The sequence below is a fragment of the Thermobia domestica genome, chromosome 4 (genome assembly GCF_964235325.1).
Source record: "Thermobia domestica chromosome 4, izTheDome1.hap1.1, whole genome shotgun sequence".
Taxonomy (NCBI): domain Eukaryota; kingdom Metazoa; phylum Arthropoda; class Insecta; order Zygentoma; family Lepismatidae; genus Thermobia; species Thermobia domestica.
In genome coordinates this window covers 7,613,811-7,640,192 of record NC_137457.1, presented here as the reverse complement: position 1 = coordinate 7,640,192, position 26,382 = coordinate 7,613,811, and the positions used below count along the sequence as shown (strand labels likewise).

Sequence of the window (26,382 nt, the reverse complement as noted above, 5' to 3'; positions counted from 1 at the left end):
ATATATCGTTGAGTAATATATTTTTTTGTCTGATACAAACATTAAAATTCTAACCACAATCGAATTGAAGTTTCGTAGAAACTGAATATAAGAAAAAAGGAACTTATCTCCTATTAATGATGGTACTCCTTGTGATGATGTTGATGTGTCTAATGTGATTAATTATACCTACCTTTTATACGGTTTAATTTCAGTCATATGTTTTTCAACAATTCTATAACTTTTCATACATATGCCATTTAATGAAATGCTAAAAGGTACGTTAAGCATTAGAAAAACAGCAATACTAAAACGAAACGAAACTGATTGTATTAGTATACGTATCCTCAATAAAGAAACTTTAAAAATAAGAAATAGTAAAACTTGTCTAAATCATTTCAGAATTCACAAACACTTGGAGCTCTATCTTCTAATCCAGATGAACAGTAAATTTCACACCATTCAGTGGTATTTAAACATATTTTTTTCTCACATGCACCAACTTTTAACTGAATAATTAGTAGTAATTTGACAACAGTAAATAGCAGAGTTTTTAACAATCTTTCGTTCACCACGTTATCAATTTAGTTCGGAGAAAAGCGTTCCAACAACACAACATTCAGAAAATGTTAGCGCAATAGACTGAAATAAACGTATCAGATGTACTAATATACTATTTGCAAAATATCTTTAAAATAAATCTACAAATAATACGGTTTAATAAAAGTTGTATGCCAATTTCTCGTTTTTATTCCTTTTAATCACTTATCTTACAGAATTATTTTGCTACGATTAAAAGTATTAATATTATATACATTTTGTATGTTAATGGCTTGAAGTGTTGTTTTAATATAACAAGCAAATATTTGGTGTTGACCTTAATATGAACGAATTGTGTGAATACAATGGTAAGCCTAGCTTCCAGTGAAATTAAGGTATTAGGTGTAATGAGTTATGATCGAACTACACAACATTACGTAAGTAGTTTAATTTCAAAAATGTCTTCAGATGGTTGTAAACGATTGCATAGAATGATTCACTACATTCCATTGCATAGGAATATAGGAAATTCTTTCCCAATTTTCTCGAAATTTGCAAATGCTGCCGGAGACACTTTTCAAATTAAAGTTTTAGTTCTTTAGTTGAAAGCGACAATATTATTGTTGTGGTAATGTACGAAAAATAACATAAGAAGTTATACATTCGGAAACTTGAATTGGATTTTTAAATTTAAATACTTAAAAATGCATTGCATATAAATATACGGTACTTCAAGATTTTTCAATTAAAGTATCCATATTCATAATGGGAGTACTTACTTAAATGTTGAAAGTGTTCACTAAAATATAGTCCAAGCTCAATTTTTCAGATTAACTTTATTCAAGCAATCATGTTATTAGATCCGTGTGTACAAAACATGTATTTGGTTGCCATAATAATTTGGGTGTGTTAAGATGAGCTACCATCCCTCAAGGGAATGAACAACTTCCTTAATTTCGGTTGGTATATGAATTCAAGTGAAATTCTACTTCTAAAATTTTTTTCTGATTAACATCAATTTGCAGGGTAATCAGATAACATTGGTTTTACCATAATTAGGTGATATTTAATTGGCTGAAACGCTGAGGAAAGTTCATGACTATATATGCAAGTAGTAAGCAAAACTGTCAGTGCTAAATTGTTTTCGCACAAACTAATTTTTTACGGTTTATTTTAATTCAAATTAACTAATAATATGATTCTTTCTGCTGTGTTTCTTTACAAAATGTATTTTCGGTGCTTCAATATCTTTCTTACTTTTAATCCTAATGCATATACTGACATTAATGATTTACAACTTTAAGAGATTTACAACTTTAAGAGATTTACATTGATGTAAATTAGTAGTTTAACTACATATAGCCTTATTATTTTTATAAAATGCATATTTTTGTTCTAATTAAACATTATAGATGACATAGGTGTGTTCAGTTTCAACATTAATTTAAATAATGGAATATGGATCGAGTTTGAAACCTTATTAACAATAAAAGAATAAAAATAAAGAAAAGTTAAAAAATAATTTGGAAAAAGGAATTTGGGATGGTCGTTGCCTATCTTGGAAATTTTTGTTTATTTTGTCATCTTATATGAATAGCTGTGTGTTATGTCTTCTATTTTAGCGACTTGGTTTTACTTGCAATGATTTTGTCTTGCATTTTTTCAATGTATCAGAAAGCAAGGGAAGTCTGATGAGTGACAGTGAAAATTTGAATAAATGACCGAAAGTAGGATTGGACAATAAAGATAAATGAAAATATTTATAATGATACCGCAGATTCTATAGAAATTCCTGTCGGTTTAATTGGCTTCACGAATTTGAAAGATCAATTTTAAGAATTCAGCCACAAGAATAAATGCAGAAGTGATATGGATAATGAGAACTTTAATGTAAGCTCAGCACTTCTTTATGTTCCGCCTTTTATTGCAATCGGAGGTACGGGTATAACTTTTTCAATGTCTAACATATTTAAACCTAGGAGTTTATATTATAATAGCCGCTGATAAATAAGAGTGAAAGATTTACTTACCTGCTCACTCCCGGAGAGCAGAAGTAAAGTAATAATTATGCAAAATATCGCCCCCGAATTCGTACAGCACCTAACTGATGTTGGTATTTTTCCATATTTAGTCAAATTGTATAACTGAGTAACTTACTGTTATGTACGGAACAGATTTCCTGATTTTAATACTTGATATATTACTATAACTCATACTACGTTACCTTCTCCCTCAGGTGGACTGCTAGGTGTAGACCCTGCCAATAACAACAGTGAAAAGTGTTGTAATAATACCTGCATAAAAATGGCTGTAATACAAATTACTACAACAATTGTTTCTCAAAAATAATTACTAATATAATGAACTTCACTATATGAAAAATACTACCTGTCTGTACATTTCAGAAAAACTTTATTACGCATCTAAATCTTTCTAAGTCCGTCGAAATTGTGACATTGTCGACAACGCATTCTAACTAATAATAATTGTTATAAGTACAAACATTATGAAGCTTTCCCAATACACCTTATTGGTTGCTTTTGAATTATTCAGATTATATTGATATTCCATTAGTTGATGAAATACTAGTTTCAGAACAAAACATTACCCTGGCAAATAAAAAAATATTTGGTTGAGAAAACAACGTGCTTTTTAACCAAAGAAAATTGTAAAAGAGAAGGGAAATTTTAAAGTGTTAGCTCGCTATTGTTTGAACTGAAAGGTAAGTTCACAGGTTGTTTCGATAGAGCACTTTCCGCCGATTTATCACATATGTGTATGTATAAATAGAGGATTTACTTCTACTCGATTTTTTAGCTTTGGATAGGTTAGAAAGTTGCCCATCATCGCGTAATACATAGAAAACACAAAATACACAAAATAGAAAACATAAATAAATGAAATATTCGAAGGTATTTGAATCAGGTTCAATTCCAGCAAACGAAATAATTCAACTCTCATGACTAAGGAAATCAAATAAAACAATTTTCCTACAATTCTATGGATAAATAAAAAAATTCTTCACCAACCTACTTGATTTTTTATGATTTTTCTGCCCAAAAGTGTGTTTTACAAACAAGAACGTTTTGTATATTTCTCAATATATTATTTTGTTGTGAGAGTATGATTACATTAAGTAACACGAAAATTTGTCTTTGCAAGTATCGTTATTTTATCTTACGACTTCCTATCCTATCATATCAAATGCGTTGTCAATAAACTAACAATGTTAAGGAAGTTAGAAAAATGCAGGCGCACAATTATGTTTTGGAGCAGTGTACGTCCGAAAAGCATTACACGTTCCTAGATGCTTGTGTCTACTCTTGTACTGAGGAAGAGTAAATTGACTCTGGATGAGTCAAATATAAGTTCATAACATTGAATATTTGAAGATAATAATACCGTGTTTAATAAAAGTTGTGACACAAATCTGAAATATAAAGTCGTATTTCTTTGTTAATTCCATGTCCCTGGAATTAGTAGAATCAACTAGAATAGTTGAGTAAATATTCTTACTAAATTCTTGCAGTTAAAGTATATAAAATTAATAGGATCAAATGGTAGCTAATTCTAAGCTTTATTTTCCTGGAAATTCTAATTATGATCATCCTGTTGCTACAGGAGTTGGTGTACCTAACGCAATGAACTATATCCAGTTAATCCTGGGAGTAAATTTTAGTATTGTCATGCACATAGTTTTCAGTATTTATTTTCTTTAATGTAATTTAAAATAAAACCTATATTTCTAGTGAGTTAAGCAAATGAATCGATCACAGCAGATTAATTTTTGGAGGATATTTTTTTAAAAAAACGTTATAAATGAATCAATAATTAAATGTTCAATATTAGCTTAGAAATAGTTTGAAACCGACTTTATAATAACGTTTCTTATTAGTTCGGCTTGGCTGTAGGCATTAAATAATTAATTTTTTGGCATTTTTGACCATACTGTGTATTACAGTAATATTTTTATGTTTAATATATATTAGAACGTTGAGATAATATAACATTTCAATATTTTCATAGCTATTACTTTACCAAGGTGACATACAAAACAATAAAATATGAACAAAAATGCTGAAATATTATTAGTAGAAAGTGGGATCACAGTAAAAAGGCTATTTCATTGTTGTGGTTATTTTCGAGTAAAGGTTTTTTGTAACAAGATGCATATAATACGTTTCTTTATGTTCTTACATAATAATAACGGCGCTAATATTCCTAGGGGCTAATTATGTACTATTTATAAAGGGAACATATCAAAACAGTCGTAAAGTATTACTTGAAGTTACATCGATGATATGTATTAAATTTATTGTAAAACCAAAATAAACAGTATATAAGTTATTGTAAAACCAATAACTTATATAAACATTTAGTTTCGAAGAATTTTAACTGACAAGCATTTTTTCATCGATGCTACAGATTATCATTTTTCTTCGCAAATACAAAGTAAATATTGAGTTGTGTTAATTGTGAGTTAATATTCCTTACAGCAGCGAGGCTATTTGAGACGTAGCTCACTGATCAACGGGGCATACGAACCATATGAGCTCCTTCCAGGAATCGCTCCCAGCTCTCCCGAAAGCCAATGTTTAAAGATTGGGCATTCCATTGTCATTAATCACATCAGAAAATGGTTTTCTAGGCTCATGTAATAGTTACGAATACTACTTTGCAAATAAGAGAAATATCATCTACAATGTTTGGAAATGATACTTCAGACTTTGTTACGTAATTGATTTTGAAGACAGTAAAAATTTAGGCAATCAAATCTTCATTTTTCTCTTTGAAACAATCCTAAATGTGAAAGACAAACTGTATAATATGAATTTCCGTTCATTCAACACAAAATTTATAGGGTATATTTTATTTTTCGGACTTTATTAATACATAGTTTACACTTACTAAAAAGCTCTAAAAACAGTTTAGTTTAAAAATTTAATTCTATTCAGAATTAGTAAGAACATCATTTTATTATTTTATTGTGAGGTCTCTTTGAACCTGCGGAAGGAGAATAACGAATATTTCCAAACTTCTCTAAAATATATGGTCTGTTTCCCACTAAATTGGAAAAAATTATTAAGGCTTCATCGCATTTTTCCTATTTTATAAGATCTATCCTGATTTTTTGTAAACAACTGATTTCCGTATTCCATATAGTATCTACAGAATGTCAATCTATAAATTGTAAGCAAAACTTTACTACATATAAATGAACTGAAAATATGTTAACGCTTAATGGACATACTCAAGACAGACGTACTATGTTACCAAACAAATAATGTGCTTTAGAGAAGGACAACAATGGTAATTCTGTACATTACGCAAAGAAATGGTAGAAAGAAGAACGTACATGCAACTAAAATAATTAATATGTTAATATTTCTTTGTACAACTCATTAATATATTATTATATGGCTGTACTATAACATTAATAAATATGGTTGGATTTAGTCTTTTTGAATTTTATAAAAATAGTGCGTATATAAACAATACCACGAAATTTACTGTTAAAAAAGCAAACTGAAATTAATATCTTGACTTGTTTGTACAACTAAATAGTACCCACAATTTAAAAAGCCTCAAAAAATATTAAGTTGTAAAAGAAAGATCTTGGGAAATGGTTGGAAACTACTAGACGAAAGTTTAGGCATTTAACACCGGAATAAGTATTCGTAAAACCCGTAACAATGAAACAACTAATAACAAATACGAATTCATACTTACTGTTCGAAGTGTGATACATTACACATTTTTATATATTTTATTCAAACTAATTCATTTATTGCATAAAGGTGTAAATTCCTTGGTAACTTACGTTAAACAACTGATAAATATTTGATGGTTAAGTTTTCAATAACATTATATTTCTCATATAATTTGTTAGATTTACAACCTAAACAATTATTTTGTCCAAGCTTACCAAGATTGATTATAAAATACATTATATTAGATCACTTCACCAAATATTTTGGAAGATACCACCTAACATAGACAATACCTAATGATTGCTCAGTGAATGACTACACTAATTATTTAGTATTATCCGTACTATTTACAATTAATTATCACTGTTTATGCTTTCAGTTTACCACTTCAGTTCAAAATCCGTTTCAATGATTCCTTACTTTTCGCTGTTATTTCTTCATTTTTATAATGGATAATTTATTTGAGAATATCTAGTACCCTACATAGACACCAGATGATCCTCTTAATAAGGATATTTCTTTTATATATACCACCTTTACCTTTTTCAAATGTTGCAATAAATTAAACGATTAAAAATCATTGTATAATGAACTAACTAATGATCTTGTTTAAAATGTAAATGTAACTGCAAGTTCTTCTTTTAAATATATACCTATTGAATGATACATTTATCGAAATTATATTGCAGGAGTACGAAAGTAATACGTTTTATAAGATTTTATTTGTTTAAACTAATAATGTACGAATCAGTATGTTTGACAAGGGCATGAGCAAGAGAATGACAAGTTTCCTTCAGTCCAACATTTTGGAACATCGTTTGCTCGAAAAGAATTGCTCATTTCGTACAACGACAAGAAAACTACCCATCAAACAGTGGTCCATCAATTCATGTCTATAAGGATTTTCAAAAATTAAACAGTTTCTTCGAAGATTTGCTTTTCTGACTCATGACCTTTTAAAAACTACCGATTTATATTGCAATCTGCCTTTTCAAAACTCTTATTATGAGTGAATATTGTTTAAAATTTGCTTTAACTTACCTTCTGTGCTTGGGGAACCACTGGGTGGAGGTGATGGTCCTGAACATAAAATATTCTTATATTATTTAAGAAATTATTTAAGGTTAAACATTCCATTAAGTTTACCTCGTTCATTATTTATTATTAATTTTGTACCAACTAGTTCAAGATGCAACTATGGTTGTATTTTCTATTACCTATAAGAAACGCATGCAGAATGGGTGGTGAAAGCAAAGACCTATATCGATTCATTTACTAAGCTTCTCTCCAAAAAATAAAAGAAAATGTTTCAAAATTCTAAAAGGACTCATTGGAATCTTGTAAATGTTCAAGTCATTTACATTCTTTTCACAGTTGTCAGTTTCAATTAATAATAGAATATAGACTTTTAAATAAGCATCTAAAGACAGTTGAAATATTCAGATAAAGAGGTGTGAGGTTAATTAATGTAAAGTCTCAAAACATGTACGTCAAGGTGTTAAGAATATAAATTCAATTAGCAGAGCAGTAATATATCTTGGTTAAATATTGAGAAAAGGTTTATCCTGTTGGTTGCAAATATGTATCAACCAAAACATAGTAAACAGATTTAACGAAATATGACTTTCTTATGAAGAATAGTATATACTAGAGAGCATTCAACATGTCACATGTCAGCGAAACAAGCACTTGGGAATTGCTAGAAAAGGATTCATCATTCACTTTTCTCTTTGCGAGTGTGCATATTATAAAGTATGAAGATATGCAGCACACACAGAAAGAAAGACAAATTTTGAACTTCATCCGCAAATATACTTATACTCCACAGAAAAGTCAATTCGAGTTTATTTATAACCAGTTGTTCACAATAGTCAATCAGAGTAATATAATGTTTTCAATTAAGCAAGTAATGTTCGTTGTTTGGTGAAACACTTGATTTGTGTACTTGACAAATTTAGGAAATATATGAAATACTATTTCTTGGAAAACTCGTTCAAGTGTATTTTGATGAATAGTATCAGGGCTGTTTCAAACTTTTAGATAAATCTATTTACCTCCATTTTTTTATTTCGTGTGTTGGTAAATAGTTGTAGGAGGAGAAACATCTTTCATATAAGAGAAACAATTTACTTCCTTTGCCATAAAGAGTTATTTCTAAGTATTTATTTGCCATCTACCAGTGATGAGACATTTATTATACATACTCTAGAAAAGTCCATAGTAAATACCGATTTATCATAAGTATCTACGAAGTGTTAAACCTTTCTAAGAAAATCATTATACAATTTAGTTCACTTGATTTAGAATGTCAACGAATTGTTTAACTTTCAAATTTATATACTTACATCTTGAACTAACAAATAGCTAAACTAACTATATATACACATATATATAGGTTACATATATATATATATATATATATATATATATATATATATATATATATATATATATATATATATATGGTAATTACATATGTTTTAGGAACGTACCGATGGAAGACTTTAAAACTAAGGTTATATACTGTTATATACTGTATCATTTGTATTTATAAAAGCATTATATTTCTCTTAAAGAGTTAGATTTGAACTTACTTGGTGTAATTAGAAATTTGGTATGCACAAAATCGTTAAGTTACCATTTTAAAAATATTTACACTATTTGGAATTCAAATTAATAGCTTTTATATTAGTATTTGACACAATTTAAATTAAGCATTTAGATTTAAAATAAGGCTGAAACGTTCAGTTTTAAAAGAAGCATACATTTACAGATGCAAACCTTGCGTACCTTCTATTGGTGTTGGTCCCACAGGTTTCGGCGTTGATCCAACTATATGCAATAAAATATATTACAGACTTTATATCTAATAGATGCATGTTGAAATATCTATGGTTTATGTACGAAATATTCTAAATTTACAAATTGTGGAACAGTAACTAAATAATTATCAATACCTAAATATGATGCTTCATGTACTTATAAGAAATCTAGAAATTCAACCATGTAGCCCAAGAGTGCAGAGGATATTTGTATCATACATTTCATTGTATCATAAAAAGTCTATTATCACATTTTGATAAAACTTAATTTTCAAATTTAGTTACTCGAAGAGTATAAAACCAGAAAACAAACTCGTAATATGTCTGACATATGTACAATTTTAACGATATAAAAATTACCATTAGAATTTATACTGTGTACCCAAACTTCTAAATTTGAAGAAAATACTTACATATAATATTCTAGAAACATATGAAAACCTACATTATTTTTAAAAGTTAAGATTCCTCTTTGCAGGAATAATTACTTATTTTCAATTTTTCAAAATATTCACATTTCATACCATGTCATGCTTAATAATCTTTAATAAGAAGAGCAATCATTTTAATTAAAATGACATGTGGAAACTATTATTTTAAAACGTTTAATTAATGCAACTTTAAAAATCATTTCCAAACTGTAGACTTACATAATTACTCTTCTTTATCTCATGGACAAATGACAGTGTATTAATTATGTAAGTAGTTACTGCAAATGAAAATTTTATTCTGAATATAAGTTTCTCTATTTGTCATGTATCTCAAATTTTGTTGTAATTTGAATTTATATTTTAATTATATTTCAATTGCAAAGGTTCCTTCAAATTTATTTCAGTACAATTTCATCAAAACAATATCACTTCAACTCCACCACTTGTTATATATATGATGTGTTCTGTGAACGAAGAATTCACACTCATATCCGGTAAATTTGAACGTATACCATAATTAAAATCCATATCTGAAGTTCCTTTCAACGATTAAATTCTTTAATCACGTCAAAGTATTTCAAATTACTCTTATAAAATTATAAAGATTCTTATGATTTCTATGTCCTTGCGTCCCATAAAGATAATATGTTACCATTTTCTCAAAATTGTCGTTAATTCACTTTATTCAGTTACGTTCTGAACGTAAAATATACAAATGAAAATTCAGATGTATTGTCACTTTTTCGATGTCTAAGCAACAGCAGAAGCAGGCATACAAGATATGTTTGCTGAACTGAAAATGGTGGATATTAATTTGTTAGAATAGGGTTAATTAGGAGTGAACAAATGTATAGGTACAAGGTATTTAAGAGGTTGAATCTTTGCACATTTGAACTTAAGTTATACTTATGACCACATTGCATGATAAACTGTAACTGTTCGCAAAGAAAGATGCCATCACGTTTGTTAATCGCTATGGAATGAGAACCTGTGTTGTTCTGACCTCCGAATAATTGGCCATTACACAAATTGTAAGACAAAACCGAAATATATGGTGCAAGGTAACCGTCGTTGAATGTTACAAGTTATACCATCACCTAAATGAAATTCTGTATTTCACTGAAACTGTAAAACGACAAACCTGAAAGACTTTAGATATGTCAGCGTAAGACTCATGCCCAAGTGCTCAGTATCTCATAAATCAAGACGATGAAGATAAACAGGAGGGTGCCATCAGACGCTATCTTTCATGGATCAGTTGGATGTCTGTAATGGCCCTGAATTAAGGATGATTGCATATTTCGATATATGACACAACAACTGTTTTATTATACAGTTCTTATTTTATTCCACGGGTCGTTCAGAAATTGCTGGTGAATATAGGGCCTACGAAAATGCGTCAAGTAAGTTCGCAATCATTTCTGTTTACAGTAATAATGACATGCTATGAAGAGTAATAAAAGAGGCTAAGGCAATCTAGCATGATCATATAAACATTGTAGGATCGTAATAACATCAAGATAGTGCATACATATCTGCAACAGTATTTAACATTTAAAAAGCATAGTTGTACACGAAATAAATGATGACACACATGCAGTGAATGGCCCACGAAACAGGAATTAATGCATTGTCATTTATAGTCGTTATTATCAAATTCTGTATTGCATTTCGCGTAGCATTTCGTGGGTTACCGTTGTTGAAATATGCTCTGGGCGCAAGCAGCCACGTACATTTGAACTTTGTACATGTTCTGTACAAAAAATGATCAACTTTGTACACAATGTGCTTAAGCAGACTCTGCTTCAGCTACAACTGAGGTGATAAGAACTAACTACAGTAACATACCACTTGTGATGCACAATGACAACTCAAGTGCAGAAGATGATAAAAGAACATAAATTTTTAATGATTTTTTGTAACAAATTCTCTAATGTAATTACATCATCCACTTTGCCACTGTTTGTTCGTTCACATTATCTCATATATCTACCACTTTTTCCAAGGTTGAGTTATTCTTATTGTCCCTCTCGCTTAAGAGAACCTCAGGCGCTGACAATAAAGCTTGGTCTTCCACAGCATCTATTATTTCTTTTTTGTTCTCGCTCATTTTCAACAGGAGTTTAACAGAAAAAATTTTACATCCTCTTGGAAAAAAGACCGTATCCTCCCCACCTATAAATCCGTATCGAAAGATCACGTGTCATTCTATAGGCCTATTTTGGTTCTTTCATATATATTCATCGTCTGCGAACAAAAATTATTAAACACAGACTTCTTAAATTCACCTCTCCCTATATAAACACAGCTCAACATGGTTTTGTATCCAATGGCTCTTGTCTTACTAACCTAAGTAACATGCTTAATCATGCTATAAATAGTATATCCAACAATGTACAATTTGACACAGTCTATTTCGATTTATCTAACGCTTTTGATTCTTTTAACCATTCTTATCTAACTTGCAAAATCTCCAATGGATTCGTTATTCGTGGGTTACTCTTATCCTTACTGACTAGCTGCCTACAAAGTCACAACCAGAGAGTTGTCTCGGAGGGATCAATTTCTAACCCGCTGCCTATAACATTCAGATTAGCATAGGGTAGTGTACTTGGTCCACTCTAATTCATATTGTATATGGATGACCTTGCTAATTGTTTCAACTCGACATCCAGCAGAATTTTGTTATATGCAGACGACTGTAAAGTCTTCAGGGAAGTCAACAGTACAGAGATTCCGACCTACTTCAAAACGGCATAGATAATTTTTCCGCTTGGTGTAAAACATGGCTCTTAAAAGTAAGTCCCGATAAGCGTAGATCTATTACATTTTCCCTAAAGAAAATAATATACACACCTCATACAACATAAATGGTTCACCCATCACGAGAGTCAATAGTCATAAATATCTTGAAGTTACTTTTGCCATAAAAGTGACTTTCATAGTACATATAGACGCTATCACTAAACAATCCATGCGTTTTCAAGGACTTTTGTAGAGATTAACAGAGATCAGGAACCTCTCTTCCTTAGCAACATTCTACAAGGTAATACTTTCCCTTAAATTGAAATATTGTTCACCTATCTAGAGAATGGAAACTCCTAAAAACCTATCCTGGGAAAACTCTGTTCTCAACTTCTTCCTGGCAATAGTACGTTTCAGAGTACCCCGTACGCATGCGGTGGCAAAACACGATTTGTTAGAACACTAACTATTCAACTACCCAACATAAAATCAGCGATCTCAAGTATTTCGATGAACTCACGCATGGCCATTCAGAAACTTTACTCTCAGAACTGTGTTTATGAATTCTATTCAGACAAACTCGTAACACGCATTTTTATTTAGGACGACCTAGACTGTCAATAGTTCAACCCTTACTGTTCTGCAGGCTTCCTAACACACGCTTTCATGTATTTAATTTTGAAAGTGCATATAACTCTGCACTATGACGTCATTTTAATGGATAAATTCTAGTCAGTTATTGTCAACATTCTTGTTATTACTGCATATTGTTATTTACTATTATTATTATTATTATTATTATTATTATTATTATTATTATTATTATTATTATTATTATCTTATATTATCATCTCTTAGATTTGTTACATATTCCAGCTAAATTTGGCTATCACTTGTATCTGGAATTATCTTTGTAAATAAATAAATAAATAAACAAATAAATAAGTCATTCACAGCGAGCAAAACTAATGAATGGTACGTGATATATCCCAGCCAGTAACGATGGCAATCTCATATCTAAGATATGAAATAAATACCATGCTTAACGATATTATAAATTAAAGAAAATAAACTTACTTAAATGACTATTTCAGTTTATATAAGGTTCCAACAAATTGTCCCTTGCCAAAATAACGATCTTTATTTTAATATTCCTTGGGACAGACTCCGAATATATTTAAATTGTATTCCAAGTTCAAAAAATTCGTAATTTCTATATCCACCTCATTTTTAATTTAAAAATCGCTTAGTGTATAGTTAGTGAACTTTTATGATTGTTTTACTGAATCCTGCTTTCTTAATTACAGAGAGCTCAGAAAATCTTCATGATCATTTTCCTATCGTATCCATGAGAAGAATGTATAGTATATGCGCTTTAAACACAGCCACTTGCTGACAAACAGATGCCGCCCTTCGTGCGAGTTTTTTTCATACTATTTTTTTCTCTGCCTTGAAAAGTAACAGCCAGCCTGTAAACTGAACCCAAACTGTCGAAATGTATTTGTCAATGATCCTCTTTCCTTGACACAAGACGCCCCCAAACACACAAACATTGTTAGACACATGGATGGAAGAGAAAGGGCGGGAGAGTGAAAAGAGGTCGAGGGAAAGCAAGGCACTACGTATGGCAACGTTTAGTTGTTTCTTCTTCCGGAGAAACCACAAACTTTATGACGGTTTCTTTATGTTAAATTCAACGTCTCCTGACTGACAATTGTCTGAGCGCGCCTTCTATAATATATCGGTCTATTGTATTATCATGTTATTAACACACATCCACAATACATGTTTTATATTTCACTTTCGACGCCTACTATATTCTATCATATTTAGAACACTTTTAAGATCTTTGTTCTTAACAATCACTTTTATATTTATTGCCAAAATGTTACAAAACTATACAAATTTGTTAAAAAGATAATAAAAATGGTAGACATTGGTACCTAGAAGGTAAAAAATTGAAAAATAAATGCAAATTCGGTAATATGTTTCATTCGTTATTACGAGTATAGTTCAGTCAATAGATACCAAAATGTGGGTGCTGATTGCATTAATTGAGGTTCTTTCAGGAACTTGATAAAAGTGTGATTTAAGATGTTCTAAATAACATACTAAATTTGCAACTTCGTCGGATTTCTGCTGACGCCGCCATCATGATAAAATGACGCCTGAAATAGAATCTTCCCAAAATAGCATGATAATAAGTTTTTTTTTTACAAATAACTTGGTTAACGTACATTCCAGCGCAAAATATGTTATTATTGAAAACAAAGAACATAAATTTGCTACGATTAAAATCTTATACATTTTTCTCCTAGAATCAACAGTTTAGATGAAAGAGTCCTAGGAAATTGACCTAATCACAATATACACATTTCTTTAAAAAGTTTTTATGTTGTTAATTTTCTGTATCCAGCAGATTATGCTGTTTTTTCCTTTGTCCACACCACTTCGCTTTCATATTTGCCACATTTTGCAATTTTCCTTCCATAGTTTGTTGCAATAATCTCATTTCGACGACACCTTTGGAAGTAAAAACTGCGGTGGATTTCTAACGTGGTATCGGCAGTAGGCCTACTCCAAAATAATTAATACAGATCTATTGTTTGCAAAACTTTTTGTATTTATTTAGGATGTTGTGGTAATGGAATCGATGAAATCATACGAACATCGGAACGACTACTGGAGTTTAGAGGAACTCACAAACAGAAGAAAAATTGACAATGTTTCTGTAGAAAATGTAGTTAATAATATATATTACAGTGAATAATGTTTACACAACATTGGCTTCTAAGCTCCAAATCAGGAAATGAGAGGTGCATTTTAGCCCCTTTACACTGGAAACGTGAAAATTTAAGAATGTAACCCTTTTTTTACGTTATTTGAGTTTATTCTTTCTTTATCTGTCCGCGTTTGAGCATATTTCATGTAAATATTTTTAACATCTCTTTTTATATTCATTTATATTTATAGAAAACACGTTTATTTCTCTCATAATGTGTCTGAGGAAGGCTATGTTACATAGATGAAACTGTAACACACATATATATATACACACTTAAAATTTATATACTGGTTTGGTAGGTTGGAGTTTTATTAGCAATTTTCAATTTTCCAAAGCCACAATGAATAATTAACAAGCTGAAGTACCTCCGACGCTGAAAAGTGGAATACGCAGGTTCAAGGGCATACGCAGGAAGGATATATCCAAAAGGCAGCAGATAGTGTTCTTAAGGATGTGTGTGGAAGAGAACACTACACCGAAAATGTATCAATCAGTGAGATACAAAAAGTTGATTAAGAAAGCAGAAATTCGCTCATGTGGGACACAATAAGAAGGAGAACTAAAGAAGTAGAAGACAGAGATCGCAATGAGCAGAAAAGAACAAAATGTTAATGAAGAACAAACGTTTATAATATTTTGTCGGAATGAAGATGAATGCCTTGGGAGCTAAGAGACAGTTAGAGAAATTGTTAAAATATTTTATATAGCACATGAGAAAGAGGAGAAAAATTAAAGAAACGAACGAAGAAAGAAAGAATATTGTACTGTGCCAGTTATTAAAGGAAACGAATACAGAAGAGATTTAAAAGAAAGAAAATAAGGAAGAAAAGACAAGAAGCAGAGAAATAAGAAATGAACTGCTGGAAATTGATAGTTTAGGTGAGAAAACAGATGTTCTGAAGAACCTGTTGAGGAAGGATGAGATTAAAACTTACAGAAAAGGAAGTAAGAGGATAATTTACATAGCGAAAGACAAATGAAAGGAAAAGAAAGAAAAATAAGATAAGATCAAAAGAGGAAGGAGTAGGGTATCAAGTTAATTGTAAACAATGGAATATGAAGTACGTAGGGGAAACAGAAAAGAGACAAAAATACCAGAATGCCAGACTGAAAAGAGAGAAAGACGCAATATATAAACACAGTAAAGAAGCTGAAAGGAATAGAAGGATTAGAAAGTGAGAAAAGGAGAGCGATAAGAAAATGGAATGAAGCCCAGTGGAGTACGAGATATGGGAAGGAGAAAATAAATGACATAAATACTAAAAATTAACTTTTATAGGTACAGATAAAAAATGTCAATTTTCTTGGACTGTTTCATCGAAATTATTGATTCTACGAGAAAAATGTATAAAACCAAAATTGTAGCAAATTCTATGCACCTTGTTTTCGGTAATAACATATTCAGCGCTATAATCTAAGGTAAAAGCGTTGTTTGTTTTAAAAAATAATATCATGCTACTTTAACAAGATTTTGCTGTAGACGCCATCTTACCATGATGACGGAGAAAGCGGAAATCTAACGAAGTTGCAAATTTAGTATGTTTTTAAATCATAATACACACTTTTATCAAGTTTTTAAAACTACCTCACTTTATGCAATCAGAATCTACCTGTTGACTGGACAAGTATGATATTTGTAGTTCCTGATAAAAATAATAATTCAGAATTTTAAATATTTTTGAAATTCACTATCATCTTACCTTCAAAACCGGGTGGACTGCTAGGCGATGATGTTCCTGAATTCAATACAAATAGTTACATAGTAAATATTATACAGTTCTATGCTCCTAATAACATCTACAGTAAAGTTAGTTCACCTTCTTAAGTGTTTTCACCATATTTTTATATGTAATTTAAACAGAGAAATAAATAGCGAATTATATCACATATGGTAACCTGAAATAATTGAAAAATATTATGGTGTGTAATTGATTTACTTTGTCATAATATTAATAACTGTTCTATAAGTTTTTAAGCATCTCGGTGATGAAAAAGGTTCAATAGAGACAAATAAGCATATTTCGATATCCATTAAGCCAGTAAGATCATCAAGTGTGGAATACTCTTCATTCTCAACATTATGTAAAACTATGTTAAGATAATCTCCGTATACATATGAATATAGAAAAATTATTAAACATTATCAATATTTGCTCTGATATTCAAAAATACACAGAATTATAAGGGTAATCTACTTGAAAAATTAATATTATTTATAGATTTACACTCATGTCCAAAATTATTGTCGCCTGTCTATAAATATATTTTTGTAGGAATATAATTTGATAACGAATTCGCCCGGTATTTCTTATAATGTTAGTATTTGTATAATCGGCAAAACAACATGTATGTGGAAAATTTCATATTAAAAGAGCAGTAAATAAGAACAATAAAATGAAAATAAAACTTTCTTGTCCATTTAGCAACATTTTGTTTTACTCATTCTAATTTTCGTATTTAGAATTATTTTCCTATGAAATTTACCACAAATATACATTTCTCGATTATACACATAGTGCCAGTATTAAATGTACCTGCAAGATCATTATCAAATTATATTCTTACAAGAAGACAGCTATAGATATGCGGCAATCATTTTGGATATGAGTGTACATATTTTACTAATTAAATGATATTTATTTGCATAATTTAATTCTTATTCATAAAATGAACGATTAGTAGGTTAATAATATTTGTTTTAAATGTTAAATTATTAAAATCAAAATTAATTTGGAAAGCGAGTCATATCTAATATAAACTTTTATTAAGGTAACCAACAAAGTTATGTCGCTTTTCACTCACCATCTTAGAGAAGCGATATGTCACTTAACATGTACATGGAAGATCTAAGATAACCCCCATAAGAATCGACTACCTTTTAGCAACGTTCTGGAAGTTCATGGATTCCATCACTGCAGAACTTGTTGGGCCGTGACGCGAAGAAAGTATCAAGTACATTTAGCATTTCTACAAAGGATTTGAACTGGCATCCTATAAGGGCTATTGCCGAAAGAATGGAAGTGATAATCGGACGGTTCAATGTCTGGGAAATGTGAAGCATGCGATAGTGTTTCCCACCGAACGCGTAGAATGGAGTCCAGGGTCATTCTAGCCATGTGGAAGTTATCGCCCTCTGTAACAGAAGGACCACTTTGTCATTTAGAAGTGCTGGCTCTACGTGATCCCGAATGATTTTTCCACTCCCACTGAATTGCAGTCCTAGTTTGTCACATATCTGGCCTCAATTGCTATCTGAAAATTTTCATTTTTGTACATGTGTTGGACTTCCGGCATGTGGTGTATATTCGAGTATTTCGTTACCGACCTTAAGCTTCTTAAATCACCGCTGCACAGTCCGCGCAGTCATGACACTCTCACCGAAGGCCTGGCATACCTTCCACTCCGCTTCATCGGAACTTATGCCAATTTAAACTCGTGCAGCATACACGCCCTTATGAAGATCTGTGGAGGTCTCATTTTCACTTTGCCTTTACGCAAGTTCAGGCACTGCCACAAGCAGGTAAAACGTTTGATATTCCTTCACCTAGAACTGACATTTACCTTATCTTCTTTTCCATTCAACTCACGCTGTGAAGGCCAATTGATGACTGACCTCCACCAAAACAGACAGAACTTTCTTGGTTACCCTTTTACTATCGGATAAAAAACTATCAGTTATAAGTATGTGCTATTTTTCATCTAAATGTGAAACAAACTTGAAATTTGGATATCCACACAAATGTGCTGAATCCAAAAGATAACCTTTATTCGATGCATAACCAAGATTGTGTTATAAGGTAAAATTTGTTCACATCCGGCCAAACAATATAATATGGGTTCATTAAGTTCTCCAATGCACTTGTAAGAGCAATGAATGTTTATTTATTATGTGCCATTGACAATCATCATATAAGGATATTGAACTTTCTTCGGCAGTTTTCTCTAAAGTTACGAACCTATGTTTTCGTTTAGTTCTCCAAGCCGATCATATACGCATATGCATAAGCCAATAGTTCGCAGATTTTTGTTAATTAGTTCTAACTGGCATGTAACTCCGAAATTCTAGTTGGTAAAAGTATATTATAATCTCTAAATCTAGTTATTGTTACATACTATTTTAATAATTATTATTTGAAGATAAGCATATTTAAAAATAACTATACAATTTTGACCAATTTAATTTTATTAGTACAGCGCACATAAAACAATGTTTGAAGTACATCGCTATAAAATGATTAAAATGTGATCTCTTTAGGCGTAATGTTTAGTGCTTTATTTAAATATCCTAAATATCTAAACAATTGTAAATACAATAAATTTAAAATAATTTGCTTCTACCGTATACACTTATTTACAAGATATTTGTTCATACCATCACCAGCTACTTTAATACTTGCACTATATTGTATGTTATTTCACTTATTATTTTGATATTGAAACTGAATAACGTAAGACACTCCTGGATTGTTACGCAATATACTCCTGATACACAATTAACCTTGATGTTTATTTTGTGATTTTTGTTATCATTATACCATTCGCTTAAACTTTTGGAAAATTAAATATTTCAAGAATATTAGATACAACTATGTGGATGATTTATATCTGATATGTTTTAAGAAAACAAAACCCGCTATTAGAAATTTCATTTATATAAATTATACATCAGTTCATCCCAGAATACAATGTAATAAATTGAAAAATAAACATTGGTAATGATTACAATGCTATTCTATATTAAGTAAGTGTCAAATTAAATTACCAAAATGAAATTTAACGCTTGAATCCGTAGAGTATGAATGTATCTCTTATAATTTACCTCCATATTGTTAGAAAACTACTGAAAATTGTAAATTACATCTAAAGAGTTTAGCAATTTATATATCATTGTTGGCGTATATTAAGTAATTGCTAGAATTTAACAGTGATATAAATCTGGAAATATTAGTGAAGTTAAGTAACATATAACGGATAATTGCACATAATGAGGACCAAATTTCGTGAAAGAACTTAAACACATTTCGCAGGTACTATAAGAAAAACGCAGTAATCGAAATCGAAAAGCAGTAAACAATAGATAGCTATAATCTACGACTTTCAGATGATGATATGCCGACCCAAATTGTGTGCTTTTGTCTAAGTAAGCCTGAATATCTAATAGGAAAATTCATACGAAAATTGCACGCTACTCATTTCGAGATGCATAGAGAACAATGTCTTTCGGGTATCGAAATAAATAGTAAGCAATTACATTTTATTGAAGTCATCACACTTTTCTTGAAAGTAAAAAGAGAAAGTAGGAGAAGCAATCAAGTATTTAGCACAATTATGATGTTAGTTATGGAAACCACTTTCGTGTTTGCTAGTTCGTTTAACAGTGTTTATAGATTCTCGGGTGGTAAGGCAATTTTCAACATAAAGGTGGATCAACAGTAATACATATTTTCCATTCGATATTATACTAACCTAGGACCTGAAAATGGCATAATAGTACTAATGGTACTCGTTAATTATTCAATCAGATTTGTCTCTTGCAGTGGAGGTGTTTGATAATGAGTAAATATGAAGTATGTGTTACTTGCACCTGCTTCCGAGTAGCAGAGTAGTATCCTTTTTACTTTGGGGCCAAACGCAAAAGTAGACTAAAATAAAAACAAAACTATTGTTAGAATAGTGAATAGTTTAAGGAACTGGCTTCTCCAAATTATTTCAAGACATTAATGTGGACTTGTTGCATTTGCTCTCTACTCGTTCTCTTGTATCCAAATAAATGGACATTGTCACTGTTGAAAAAGCAATTTGTAATGATCAAATGAATCTTTAAATATGTTCAACATTTCATTACTCTAGAGTGTGTGACTATGGTAAATGTTATGAAATTGACACTAATGAAATTATATGATTGTGAAATTTTGAGTGATAAGTGATCAATGTGTGTGAAAGTGTTTAATATTCTCTCATAGCGGAAAATAACGTGTCCGTATCTTTCTGCATTAGTACACTAAAAAGCATGTATACATAAATCTTGGTTAAGATTAAAACTATTAAATGCATCACCAGATGTACGATGCATTAGAGTAACCAAAGATGGAATATATCGATTGGTGATGAGGAAGCCGAAGATAGACTTTTATAAACTGGATAATGTAAAATTTAAAACAAGATCTTTGAAATATGATAACAGCTTTAGAGGCTGTAACGAAAACTTGCTCTGACATAAGCATTCTTCATGTTGTATATATTATACTATTTTTCATAAATTGATATGGATTACTTATTGATCCATATTTACATTTTATCATCGGAGTTTGAAGAATACTTGTAGCACGATATTGTAATTTTATTAAAATAATATTTTATTATTTATAAAAGTTTTTTTTCAATTATTGAATGTTAGTTTTATTTAATCCCAAAAATAAATTAAGCAAGTAATTTATATTTGCTGTATGCGTAAGTAAATTAAGGCTAAATTTCTAATTGATCATAGTAGTATGAAGACAATACGTTGCCAATAAAATCCAATACAAATCCTAAATGGAATATTGTTTCAATACATTCCATTATTGAAATAATATAAATAATATATGTAAGTAATTGTACCACATTAAAAACAAAACTTATATATTAAGAATTGATTATTTCTATAGGGATAAAAGAAAGTGGTCAGTTTTTATTTTTTAAAGAATCTTGCTGCGAATCCATACAAATGAACTGCTAATATTTCATCTTTCAAAAAATAAATAAATAAAAAGAAATGGGGACTAGTATGATAAACCAAAACTTTGTCGTTCACATAATTTAGTGTTTATCTTTGGGAATTAATATATACTGTTTGATAGCTAAACTGAGTATTCAGAAGATATCTACACTTACGTTCCGTGCCTTACACGGTTATTGTTTGGAGAGAATCTCTTTAGAGTCCTCCAATACAATCTCATTGCTTGGCAATGCCGAATCCCAACGTTCTCTCTCGGAAAGAAATACATTGTGACTCTCTTAAAAGATTCACGATTACTTAAGGTATTTATTGATGAAATACTTTATTTTGACATTATGAATAACAGGACGTAAAATATAAGAACTTACTTTCTGAAATGATACCTTTCAACAACGGTAAGATACGACCTGATTTACATACGGAGAACCTACTTTTAAGAAGAAAGTGAATGCATTCGAGACTAACAAAACTTCACTATTTACAACATTATATATTAGAAAATTACCTACCTTCGGTCACAACACCTCCTGGGGGAGTACTCCCTACAGTAATGAGAGGACATTGGTATAATTTTCTAGGAAGTTACATTATTCAGTAATTATTATCAATTCTATGTTTCGATAGCACACATTTGCTCATCTAAGAGATATTTTATCTTCTTTTGGTTTATTCCAAAAATTACTGATCTAACTTTCATTCATCTAAAATTAAAAGCAACAACTCACATAACTATTTTTTCCCTTTCACTACCATACTCATCACTATTATTTGTTTGTTGGCTTAATTATACACCGTTTCTTAGCTTCAAAATACCATCATGATATTACCAGTTTAAGAATGAAATAGCTATGTAAAGAGGAATTTAATCAAATAACATCTAACTCCTATATAACATTTTTTGCCTTTAATTCTCCTTGTTCTTTGGCAATGACAGAATCCCAACAATTGGGTAGCTTCCGTCAAAAATAAACGCCTCCATTTTTGTGAAGGTGTCGAATGGCTAGGATAATGGCTGCAGAAAGCTCTTCCTGGCAGACAAATTGACTTACGTCCATACAAACGTTATTTCAAGTTTGGAAAGAAGTGGTAATTTGTTGAACTCCTGTCCGCACGTTTGGAAGTCTAAGAAAACATTTCCCAGCCGTATTTGAAAAACTTTGACGTAAACCATTTAGTGGTGTGAAAACAAGCGTTCTTGTGGAGAATCACTGCAGGAGTTCACATTAATAATCTGTTGTGACAATTCTTCCACATGGTACTCTGTCCGTTATGATAATGTCTTTAGGATAATAAGCAAATATCATTATTTATGTAACCTCTCATTGACATCGGTGACACGATTTTGGTCTTGAAGATATTATTTTCTGCTCATTTTATTGTGAATTCAACTCTGGAGAAAGTCTTAGAGCTGCGTTTCATTAATTGAAATAATGTGACGCAGGAAGCTCTCATCGTGAACATTGAATCCTTAACTCAGGACCGTTGCATTGTTAAAATGTATCTTCTTGGGTTCAGCAGTGAACAAGTGGGGGAATTACCGATCAAAATTTTTCTATCCTGTAAATTTCAATTTCAGAATTTGGTATACTAATGCAGATGTAATGTCTGTGATGCCATAAAGATCATCACATTTAATACGATGTTCAAGGGTTGATGCGATCATTTTCAAGGTTACACACTTCATTAGTCTGTTGATGATTTTGGCCTTCATTAAGTTCCATCATCCTTATGCTAACGCTAAAACTACCGAAACAAGTAGCCCAACAAAAACTGCACTAAAAGTCTACTGTTGCCTCACGTAACCACGATGAATGTCCCTGTAGGTTTTTGATGTTAAGTTGCAATTTCTATGTATGACCTCTTCTCTTCAATAGACACGTTAGCCGAGTCACTTCCATTTCCAATATTTGTCGCAGACACATTATGTTTATTAGTGAGCGCACATGCACACATTCTGCTGAATCCAGATCTCAGCTTCAACTGGCGATAGGTTTTCCTTGATTGTGTAATTAATTCCGTAGTGTTGCTATGATGTTCATTTTTATAGAATGACCCTCTTACTAAAACTTATCAGCTGAAACTTAATGAGTATTATTTATATCTACTTTTTATATGTGATAATAAGCTGTAGGGATATGTAAATTATCATTTAGTTTATAAATTTACGCTTTCATAGCTTCTTCGTACATCCTGCTTACATAAGTATGTTGAATATCTAAGAAACTAATATATCATGTTGCTTTCGACAAATTCAATGAACACAAACAATACATAGAAGATCAATTGAAAATGTTGGTAGGAAAGAAGCTTGGTGTTCAAGAGTCCTTATGAGTGTAGGAAATTCAGTCTACTATGTAATACCCAATCCACTTCCTTTATTGATAACCTTACATGTTTTTGTTCTGAAAATGTAACTGAAAAAAACGTTAAGAGAGCAGGAGCTATTTGAGGATGTACCTTCTTGAACTATAAAGATTTAGATACCTTCCAACGAAACGTCTTACGAGGGAACCTATCCAAGTGCAACTCTGACTTCGAGTCGAGACTATGACCGTTGGATACCTTGTCCCGAAAGAACATAACACGAAAAGTGATACATCCTCGATCGCAACCGTTGCGGAGATATAAGCGTGAAAATTTAGAAATTGAGCTCCATACTATACATTACAAAGTCAGATTCCGGGTCAGATTTTTCGGAAACGGTCGAGTAAGGAAACTCAGCGAATACATCAAATTAGTGTGGGGAGCACAGCACCTTTTGAATGAAAATTTTGTGCCCCGGGGCACTCGCAGGGTCCCAGGCGGGGTCCAACTCAAAATTTGCAAATGGAACCGGGGGTCAAGTAGCATATTGTATGAAAGCTATTGTTAAATGAAAGCTATTGTTAATAAATTTCAACTCTCTACGATAACCCTATGCAAACGGGCAACTGGTCAAAATGTCAATACAACCTATATCAGAAAATCTACGGCCACATTTCTAAGTCCGTTAAGTTGCGACAATAACAAAACAGAAAAACACGTTTAAAAGTGCAAGGTATTGAAGTAAAGCAAAGTGCTGCAGAATCTCTCACGAAGTCGCACAACGTACCTTATCCAAGTATAAGTGTGACTTCGAATGACCAATGGACCATAGAATAACCATGACCATTGGCTTTCATGTCCTAGAAGAGAAAAGATACATTGTGAATCGCAATTGTCGTGGAGGGTGAGAAGGTCAAAAGGCAACGGTATATGCTTCGCGCATCGGGATCCGAAATTCACAGATTGCACTGTGAAATTTCTAACGGGGGATTTGCTGAACGAGAAACATGATGGTAAAGATGAAAAGGAGTGACCTTGAAACTGTGAAGCAACTTGGGGAGGAGTGAGGTTAGAGAAAACTGGAATAAGGTGCAGAAATAAAATATATCGGAGGGTGCTTTTGAGAGAGAGGGACTGCAGCAATTTGCTTTACTTCAACACCTTGCACTTTTAAACGTGTTTCTCGGTTTTATTATTGTCGCAACTTAACGGATTTAGAACCATGGCCATAGATTTTCTGATTTAGGTTGTATTGACATTTTGCCCAGTTGCCCGTTTGCACAGGGTTATCGTAGAGAGTTGAGATTTGTTGTATCTTCTTTTATTTAACGATAGCTTTCAGACAGTATGTTACTTGACCCCCGGTTCCATTTGCAAATTTTGAGTTGGACCCCGCCTGGGACCCTGCGAGTGCCCCGGGGCACAAAATTTTCATTCAAAAGGTGCTGTGCTCCCCACACTAATTTGATGTATTCGCTGAGTTTCCTTACTCGACCGTTTCCGAAAAATCTGACCCGGAATCTGACTTTGTAATGTACAGTATGGAGCACAATTTCTAACTTTTCTTATATCTCAGCAACGGTTGCCATCGAGGATGTATCACTTTTCGTGTTATGTTCTTTTGGGACAAGGTATCCAACGGTCATAGTCTCGTCTCGAAGTCAGGGTTGCACTTGGATAGGTTCCCTCGTTAGACTGCTTTGTACACAAATCAGAATTAAGAAAATAATCATATTCATCATTAATCATATCCAAATAATATTAACGACGGAAACGAGATACATTCAGGCATATTCATCTGAACTTATTCAATAGAAGTCAATTTAACTATTCGTGAGGAACTACGAACAAAAACTTGTTCCCAATTGCATCACATAAATAATTATTTTCACCACGCAATAACCATACTTGTGTAGTCTAGAATCAGACGAATATGATTTTATGAGAGTTCGCGTAGTTGCTCAAATACTTTAGCATACTGAGAAATTAAACTGTTAAACTAGACTGCAAATTAACACTTTCCTTTTATTGGAGAGTGTTTGCAAAATGGCTGAACTAGTTATTAAAGTAAACAAAATGTATATATGATAGGTGCATCACAGGTTTGAACGTATTTTCATATTTTTCACATCACCTGATTCCTTCTGTCTCTCCGACTGTTTAATTGTATATTCCCATCATTGTGCCAGCAATGCATCAACAATGATTACACATATAGGAAACTTTCCCGCTTTAATCATACGCCAAACTAATGTAAAATAAATGGTATAATTGACGCATTCGCTGATTAAGATAATTATAACTATTAAGTAACTTATTGTGCCGCCTTTGAATCACAAATACACTC

At 31.5% G+C, this 26,382-nt stretch overlaps 1 protein-coding gene across 40 annotated transcripts in view; it reads right to left on the bottom strand.

Annotated features, from left to right (window-relative positions):
• The window catches only part of LOC145683699 (uncharacterized), a 606,036-nt gene that overhangs the window by 378,789 nt on the left and 200,865 nt on the right, over positions 1-26,382 (bottom strand). For 35 of the 40 annotated variants that reach the window (XM_081755114.1, XM_081755113.1, XM_081755079.1 and 32 more), the window contains 5 exons: positions 22,241-22,273; positions 16,714-16,749; positions 9,021-9,062; positions 7,272-7,310; positions 2,744-2,776 (listed from right to left, as the gene is read on the bottom strand). The exons of 2 other annotated variants lie outside the window; for them this stretch is intronic. In XM_081755114.1, coding sequence (XP_081611240.1) covers positions 2,744-2,776; positions 7,272-7,310; positions 9,021-9,062; positions 16,714-16,749; positions 22,241-22,273 — 183 coding nt within the window. The remainder of the gene's footprint in view (positions 1-2,743; positions 2,777-7,271; positions 7,311-9,020; positions 9,063-16,713; positions 16,750-22,240; positions 22,274-26,382) is intronic. 3 more of the 40 variants (XM_081755077.1, XM_081755076.1, XM_081755095.1) reach the window with 3 other exon arrangements.